This window comes from Pollicipes pollicipes, unplaced genomic scaffold, assembly GCF_011947565.3.
Source record: "Pollicipes pollicipes isolate AB1234 unplaced genomic scaffold, Ppol_2.1 Scaffold_4295;HRSCAF=5057_pilon_pilon_pilon, whole genome shotgun sequence".
In the NCBI taxonomy this organism is placed as follows: domain Eukaryota; kingdom Metazoa; phylum Arthropoda; class Thecostraca; order Pollicipedomorpha; family Pollicipedidae; genus Pollicipes; species Pollicipes pollicipes.
The window spans coordinates 24,551,456-24,560,455 of record NW_023596461.1 but is presented as its reverse complement, the minus strand read 5'-3'; the positions used below and the strand labels follow the sequence as shown (position 1 = coordinate 24,560,455).

Genomic DNA, 9,000 nt, shown 5'->3' with positions numbered 1-9,000 from the left:
ACTGTCGGTGGCCAGCTGCTGTGCTCGGGTCCGTGCCGCTCCGCCCCCGTCCCCGTCCGTGTAGTGCCGCGGGCCGTGTCGGCCTTCCCCCCCCCCCCCCCCTCCTCGGACCGCTCGTAAGTGGTGTGCCGACGCCGACAGGCACGACTCCGGCCAGCCATGTCTCTGTGGCGCTGCCTGCTGCTGCTGCTGCTGGGAGTGGGCGCCGCCCTGGCCGCCCAGCCCAGGGTGCAAAACACCGGGGGAGGTGAGCGATCGGCTCGCTGGGGTGGGGCACGTGGATCCGTCTGAGAAAGCCACCCTGACCCTCCCTGAGGAAGCGTTACTGCAGGAAGTGAGATGTGAGCTGTCTGAGTGTCATCGATACCAGCCCCGGAACACTACCCCGCATGAATTGCGCTCAGTGAAGCGGCGGAGGGCTGTGGATGACCGCCGGAAAGAGCACGGGCGTTCGGCTCATGCCAGACAGTTCGGGCTCAGCTTCCACCGTGGGAGGCTTCACTGGGCCTGGTTTTGTTTGGATGTGGAGGCGCTTACGACTATCATGGCACCGGGGCATGTGTGACCACATCTGGCATGATGTGCTGGAGACCTATCCTCATGCCTCTTTCTAACACCCAGGAACGCACCAAACTCTGACAGGTCCGATCCATCTTCCTCCGTGTGTGACTATGTAACAGTTGAACGAAATGTTCCACATCTGAGGATGTTGAAGCAGATGTCACCTATGATGAAACAAGCCCATTTATAATTATCGGTATACTCTTAAGTGGAAAAGACTGCGTGTGACCCGGTTCCCTGGCCCTGCACGCCAGTGTGGCCAATAAAGACCACGTGTGACCCGGCTCCCTGACCCTGCACGCCAGTGTGGCCAATAAAGACCGCGTGTGACCCGGCTCCCTGACCCTGCACGCCAGTGTGGCCAATAAAGACCGCGTGTGACCCGGCTCCCTGACCCTGCACGCCAGTGTGGCCAATAAAGACCGCGTGTGACCCGGCTCCCTGACTCTGCACGCCAGTGTGGCCAATAAAGACCGCGTGTGACCCGGCTCCCTGATCCTGCACGCCAGTGTGGCCAATAAAGACCGCGTGTGACCCGGCTCCCCGACCCTGCACGCCAGTGTGGCCGATCCGGACCGCGGACCGCCAGGGACGGCGCACCTGCTACTTCGCCAGCTGGGCGTACTCGCGGGTGGGCGCCGGCAGCTATGACGTGGAGGACATCCCGGCCGACCTCTGCACCCACCTCATCTACGCCTTCGTCGGCGTCAGTAACGTCACGTGGGAGGTGCTCATCCTGGATCCGGACGTGAGTGCACCACGACGTCGGCTAGCTTCGCGGGTCCGGCCACGCCCAGTCATGAAGGCAGTTCCGCCAATCAGTTCCGCCCATCACGCGCCGGGCTGCGTGCTGCAGCTGTAGTATGCTCCGACTGTCCAGGGTGGCGAATGGGTACATCTTAAGGGAACTGACGATGGAGGTGTCATGAAAGACAACCGGTCCAGTTTGAATCAAAGTCCCAGTCTGGTCCGGGTGGCTCCATCTCTAAGGTAGTCGGGTAGCTGTTCTAGTGCCCGGGAGTTGCTGTGGCAGTGTTCAAACGATATGACCGCTGTCAATGGTTGCTGAGACGACCTCACTGTTCACCTCGAGCCCGGCTGGCGGTCAGTATGCCTCTCCTGCTGCCCTTCTGGCGGTGGCAGTCCCCTGGCCCTCCCTGGGCTCGGACCAGTCCAGCCCCGACCGAGCCGCGTCTCTGGCGGTGACAGTTCCCTGGCCCTCCCTGGGCTCGGACCAGCCCAGCCCCGACCGAGCCGCGTCTCTGGCGGTGGCAGTCCCCTGGCCTGCCCTGGGCCCGGACCAGCCAGCCCCGACCGAGCCGCGTCTCTGGCGGTGGCAGTCCCCTGGCCTGCCCTGGTCTGGGTTCAGCTCAGCCCTGACCGAGCCGCGTCTCTGGCGGTGGCAGTCCCCTGGCCTGCCCTGGTCTGGGTTCAGCTCAGCCCTGACCGAGCCGCGTCTCTGGCCGGCAGCACGACACGGGCGAGGACGGCGCGTTCCGGCGGTTCACCGACCTGAAGAAGCGCTACCCGGGCCTGGTCACCACGGTGGCCATGGGCGGCTGGGGCGAGGGCGGCAAGAAGTACTCGGAGCTCGTGTCGGACCCCGGCCGCCGCCAGTCCTACATCAAGAGCATGGTCGGTACGTATGAATGGCCTGTGTCGCGCTAGCGACTGGGCTGGTCCAGGGAGAAGGCCCAAGCCACTCAGGTCAGTCGTAAAAATTGGACGCGGTTGAAGCGACGGAAGAACTGCGACACACTTATGCACGTCAAGAAAAAGGCCTATGCCAGCAAAATCCAGTTCAGTTAAACACGTCAAAGTTTTTAAACACGTTAAATTTTTAAAACACGTTAAGTTTTTAGATAAACACTTTGTTCAGTAATTTTCCTAATGATGTGATCGTTGTGTCGCAGCGTTCATCAAGAAGTACAACTTTGACGGCCTGGACGTGGACTGGGAGTACCCGGGAGCGGCCGATCGAGGCGGCGCATACGCGGACAAGGTCAACTTCGTCAAATTTGTAAGTTGCCGCGCGCGGAGAAGGAATATCTCCCCCATCTTGATGCATTGTATGCTCACAGACATCGGGGAATTCAGTAATCTCTGCAACACAAAACAAATCCTAACGTACAAAAAGTTTGCGCTCGTGTTTTTGTGGCGCGTATCACTGGTAAACCTTAACTGCTCCATTATTTTCGGGCGCAGTGATCGCTTCACTGCTCGGTACGGCACTTCAGTGTACGGCGTATTCTTCAGCGTACTTCAGCGCAGCATAGTGTGCACAGCTGTACGTTTTTCTACACCGGGACCCCTAAGCGCCTACGTTCGGCGCGTCGCGTTCCCTAAAACAAACGGGGATGTCACCTTGTGCAGCGCTGTAGCCGACGCCGCGCTCCGACAGATGCAAGAAGTGCGGGCGGCGTTCGACGCCGAGAACCCCGCCTGGGAGCTGACCATGGCCGTGGGCGTGGTGGAGTTCCGCATCGGCGACGGCTACGACGTGCCGGCGCTGTGCTCGGTCATCACGGCCGTGCACGGCATGACGTACGACCTGCGCGGCAACTGGGTGGGCTACGCCGACGTGCACACGCCGCTGCACAAGCGGCCCGGGCTCGACCAGTGGAGCTACGAGAAACTCAACGTGGTGAGTCGGCGGCGGCCGGCCGCGAGCCGCTGAGGTCGGGGGGGGGGGGGGGAGGGAGGCGTGTGGGCTCCTGTGCTCCAACAGTGCCGCACGTGTATCTGGTGTGTAGTCCGGGGCGTGGGCGTTGGTGCCCTGACGTCGAACAGCTGGGGATGAAAGGGGCAGCCACCTCACCGCAAACACCTGGCTGCTTTCTGGCCGTGGCCTGTGACCTTGCTGTGGTCTGGCCGTGACCTGTGACCTGGTTGTTATCTGATCATGACCTGTGACCTGACTGCGGCCCGTCATTTCAGTGCGCCGTAACCGGGGCCTGACGTGGTTCTCCGGATGTTCGCAGGAGGACGGCATGAAGGTGTGGGTGCGCCACGGCTGCCCGCAAGACAAGCTCCTGGTCGGCCTGGCCGTCTACGGCCGCACCTACACACTCACCGACCCCAAGAGCCACGACGAGGGCGCCTACATCAAGAAATGGATCGGCGGCGGGGCGCCAGGACCCTACACTAACGCCACCGGCACGCTCGCCTACTACGAGGTAACCAGGAGCGGCTTCTGTGTCGACGGTGCAGCATCGGAACCAATGCCCTTTTGCGCGCTGTTCCCAGTTGGCGATGTTCGCTAGCGTTCAGAAAGTTGTTTACGAGGCTGCTGCGAACCTGTGCCAAGCCTGCTGAACCATGCTGTATTTGCTGGACGCACTGGAGTCTTCGTAACCCTTTTTCTGATGCGGGGACTAACCGAATGACGGTTGCGTATTCACAGATCTGCTCCATCGTGGACAGCTGGGGACAGGAGTTCGATGACATCGGCAAGTGTCCGTACGCCTACAAAGGTAAGAAGACTTGGTCTTTTTTTACTTGGGGCGTTGAAGTGATTCGTATGGCCACAGAAATGTCCATGTCTTCGGTGGCGATGGCATAATGCGTGATAGAGGGGTAATGCGATTTACGACATCCACATTACACACAATGTTTTCACATTTGCTTTACATTGGCCTAAACAGTGATGTCTACTCGTTATCTGCACTTGCTCCGAGTAAAGCTGCCAAGAAGTCAATCTCGTGGCAGCAATCTTTTGCTTAAACAAACAGCTTGAGTGATATGGTCAACTTCAGCTCCACCCTCAAGAGGATTCAAGCCCCAACGACCGAACAAACATCGCGCTCGTACTGTATTCGAACTTAAGTTTTATGACTGATGAGCTTCCTTATCGCCGCTGTTCAATATCTATGCTGGCTATGGCTTGGCACAGATGTCAGCTTATATTACTTCTTATGCTGAGTGTCCCATAACATTTTCAGTTTTTGTACCGATGTGATGATGTTGCAATGTTCATGGCATCTTGTTGGGCTAGCTTGGGAAGCATCTTGTTTGGATAATTTGGGAAGCGCCTTGGTGGGCTCCCGGGCTCGAGTCGAAACTCGACCTTGATTCATTTCAAGGCTGAATCGGACTACATTTCCACGAATGAACACGTGTTAGCCTGGTCTGGAACTCACGCTTAAGCATTAATGAATGTGAAGCAGACTTGGACCAAACTCCGTCACTCGGACTCTAATCGAAAGTTCCTATCCAAACAAAATGGATATCATAAACACAACGCGCAGTATTTCCTATGGGGAAGATTCACCACCGAAAGACATTGCTTGACAACTCTCGTGAGGAATAAAAAACGCGACCTTGACCTAGCGAAAAAACGTGGTCAGCCGTAAAACGGTGCATGGAATGCATAACGATTGCATGACAAAGGGTCGCTGAGATCGGATGGATGACGATCGTATCAACGGTGAGCTGTGTCCTGTCCCGGATGATTTGCTGTCCTGTCCGATCGCATACACAGTTGTTGGACTCGGGGACCCTGACTTATCTCTTGCGGAACTGACGGACAGGTATCCTGAGCCAAAAGGCCATGGCTTGAGCCTGAACCCGTGCGCTATAGAGCTTACGGACTTTAGCTAATACAGCATGGCAGGCGTGGACTCGGACTTGTACTGAAGGCTCCAGACCTCAGACGACTAAGGCGAGGAGATAGATGATTTAAGCCAATATACGTTTGCAGGTGCTTTGTGTAGATACAGCGTAAGTCCCTCACTCGATATGCGCCCTTTATTCGCATACCTGCACGACCGATTGAGCCCAAATCGCAGACGAACACCACCATACCGAAATTACTGATCTAGTTGCACCGTGAATATTGGCCTTGACCTTGACTAGAAAAGTCGTAATTTTCAAACAAGTCAGAACTTTTTCGCCACCAAAAAATGTGGCGAAAGTGTGACGCACCGCAATGCTCGACACGGTCCGTCCAGCCCTCGGACGTCACCTGACCTTCAGCGCGGCCGTTGCTCCCGATCGCAAGCTATCCCAGTCAAGAGCAAATAGCGAACGCGATAGCGAGCGCAAAAGAAGCGACTCGAACACACCTGGCAACGAACGGCAGGATCAGAGGGCAGGCACTTCAACCACCCGAGTGATCGGGACGGCAGCTGGCGGGTAGGACGGCTGTCGGGATACTGTATACAGCTTCAGTAATTATTTCACCGTATGCTGCATTCGACAATCTTACAACCGGCATGAGCTGTTCTCTTGTCACAACAGCCCACTCGTCACTTACAAGCCACGCATGCGTATGGCCGGATCACCCCACAACTATCCTCGAAGGAGGAGCCATGGTCAACCCTGACTTCCACCCGATGGTCAACTCTGACCTCCAGCCGATGGTCAACCCTGACTTCCACCCGATGGTTAAGCCTGACCTCCAGCCGATGGCCAACCCTGACTTCCACCCGATGGTTAAGCCTGACCTCCAGCCGATGGTCAACCCTGGCTTCCACCCGATGGTTAAGCCTGACCTCCAGCCGATGGCCAACCCTGACTTCCACCCGATGGTCAACCCTGACCTCCAGCCGATGCTCGCGTGCTGGGTCGGTCGATCCTCAATCGTTGAGTGCATTGCTCCGTGCCGTAGATGACCAGTGGGTGGGCTACGAGGACCCGCACAGCATCAAGTTCAAGACCGACTTCATCAAGGCCAACGGGTATGGCGGCGGCATGGTCTGGTCGACCGACATGGACGACTTCGGGAACATGTGCGGTCACGGTGCCAACCCTGTGATGCGCGTCATCCACGACGAGCTCAAGGACTACATTGTACCACCGACGCCGACCACGCCTCCCACCACCAAGGTAGGCCCCAGTGCGAGCACTGATCGGTGCCTCAAACAGGCATAGGGATATTGTTCCTCGTGCAGGTAACACTGGTAGGCATGTACCGTGAAACGTTGCTTATTTTTTCGTCGCCATGCTAAATGGCCCTCTGTATGCTGTACCTTTAAACAGGCATTTTGAGCCCCCTGGTCATACCCTCTGTTCCATAATGTCACACCCTTCGTCCAGGTGACCTCGTACTACGTACCTCCGACAGCACAAGTGTTACCCCTACCGACACCCCGTCCCAGTGACCTCGAACTCCGTACCTCCGACAGCACAAGTGATACCACTGGCGACACCCCGTCCCAGTGATCTCGTACTCCGTACCTCCGACAGCACACGTGGTACACCTGGCGACACCCCGTCCCAGTGATATCGTACTCCGTACCTCCGACAGCACACGTGGTACACCTGGCGACACCCCGTCCCAGTGATATCGTACTCCGTACCTCCGACAGCACACGTGGTACACCTGGCGACACCCCGTCCCAATGATCTTGTACTCCGTACCTCCGACAGCACACGTGGTACCTCTGGCGACAGCCCGTCCCAGTGACCTCGTACTCCGTACCTCCGACAGCACACTTGGTACCCTCCCCACACCACCCGTCCGACGCCGACGCTGCCACCGCCGCCGCCGGGCGCCAACTGTTCGATGGGCTACGACTACCTGCCGGCGGCGCGCTGTGACCAGTACTACTGGTGCGTGGCGGGCGTGCCGGAGCTGAAGACGTGCCCCGAAGGCCTGATCTGGGACCAGAAGCGCATCGAGTGTAACTGGCCGGCAGAGGTGCACCCGGCCAACTGCACCATGCCCTCTAATCAGGTCAGAATCCGCGCCCCACTGGCAGAGGCCGTTGTGGGTTGCGGGTGGGGCGGTGTGGGAGGATCGCCGCACCCAACCCGAGCCCTCTGTCACTGCGGCATTGGAAGGCGAGGCCGAGGAGCTAGTTATTATGTTTCTTGCTCCAGGATACATATGTTTAAAAAGCACAAATCGCTGGAGCAGATTTCTCTGAGTCGCATTTCCAGCCAGGTAGTGTTTGTCCGTTCAAAAATGTGTCACTCATGGCTCAGTTCACATAAAATATTTCCCTGTCACGGTAGAAATGCTCCCTTCCGGCAACTTCCATTTGAATTATCACCAACAAATAATGTCACCGTTGTTCATGTGACCAGCGCGTCCACACGTGATCCAGTTCTCCGAGTGTACCCGTTCTCCCCGTCACATCTCTCGCGCCCTTTGCAGGCGTGGACGGCGTCGCCGAAGGTGGTGTCACCTGCAGCGACCCCCGAGGCCAAAACGGCGGCCCCCGAGGCCGAAGCGGCGGCCTCAGCGCAGCCTACTGAGCAGCCCAAGGTGAAGCCCGAGGAGGTGAGGCGCCTGCAGCAGATCCTCAGCAACACCCTGAAGCAGGCCAAGGACAAGAAGAAGCAGTGAGAACAGTGTCCGTGCCACCCAAGGCCAGTGAGAGTCGGACAGGGGTCGTCTGTGCTTTTGTGCAAGTGAGATATGCTCCCATCAAAATGGCTGTGTAAATACTTTTGATCTCGATATGTTGTGTACATTAGTGGTGAAAAACTGATCAAATTTTCCAGAGATGGAAGACTCGGTGCTGCTGTGGAAAACCTGATGATGCCGATGCTTAAGTATTCACTAATTTTCTTAGTCCAATTACAGCTCTCGTCAGAGTTAAAAGGATCAGACCGTTATTCAAAACCCACAATGCAATGCCGTTCGGTGAAAAGTACGACTCCAATACATAAAAGGCAATGGCCCATATTTATTCAGCGATTTTATCTCCGTCGGAGCTGATGAGTTCGACGAGGTTCAACAGCGACAGCAGTTTCTTTCCGACCACTCTCAAGAACAGGACATTTTAGTGCACCTTAGGCAGACTAACACGAGCATGTATGCAGGTTGCACTTGCCTGGCTTCTCATCGCTGACGCCGATGTGACGTCACAGGAGGTAGCAAAGGCACCGTGAGACCCAACGTCGCTTTGGGTTTCCAGGAAAGGAGGACAGCAGCCACAGTCTTTTTTCCTTTTTTTTGTTGCACAAACTGCATTCCTTATCGTGCTGGGATGATCTGCGACTGCGTTGCTTCCACTTTTTAACGTCTGGATTTGACCACAAGTATTCACCGTTTCCCATAATGAGGAAGGACTGGGCCGATGCGACCCACTGCCATTTCCAAGCTGATAAAAACGGATTTTACGGTTGATAATTATGGTTTATGCGCTGCTAGGTGAATAATTGATCCCACTGGGTCAGGTCTAAGGCGCTTTTCTCAAAAATGGCATTTTTAAGGGAGTGTTTCACTTTTGAAGATATTAAGCAAGTATCAGATTTGATTAACTTAGCTGACTTATAACTATTGACATACCTTTAACTGGAAATGGCGGCTCTAGACAATGCGCTTTTTCTGTTCAGTAAATATGCTCTTCAATATGTTATTATTTGATTGCGTCATCATCCCTTGCACAACATTGATCGAGAGCCATTTGACGGCCGTGGTATCTGGAAATCGAGCTCACGAACACCAGATAGGAACAACTCGGCAATTATATCTTTCTTGGCATTGGT

The 9,000-nt window shown here is 56.1% G+C and overlaps 1 protein-coding gene across 1 annotated transcript; it reads left to right on the top strand.

Moving 5' to 3' along the window:
* The first annotated feature begins 148 nt into the window (after positions 1-148).
* Positions 149-8,198, top strand: LOC119097047 (endochitinase). Its single transcript, XM_037220068.1, has 10 exons — positions 149-247; positions 1,122-1,309; positions 2,032-2,200; positions 2,475-2,581; positions 2,963-3,205; positions 3,543-3,737; positions 3,965-4,034; positions 6,170-6,387; positions 6,992-7,237; positions 7,661-8,198. Exons 1-10 carry the CDS (start codon positions 160-162, stop codon positions 7,850-7,852), a joined length of 1,716 nt encoding a protein of 571 aa, XP_037075963.1. The 5' UTR covers positions 149-159; the 3' UTR covers positions 7,853-8,198.
* The last annotated feature ends 802 nt before the right edge of the window (positions 8,199-9,000 follow it).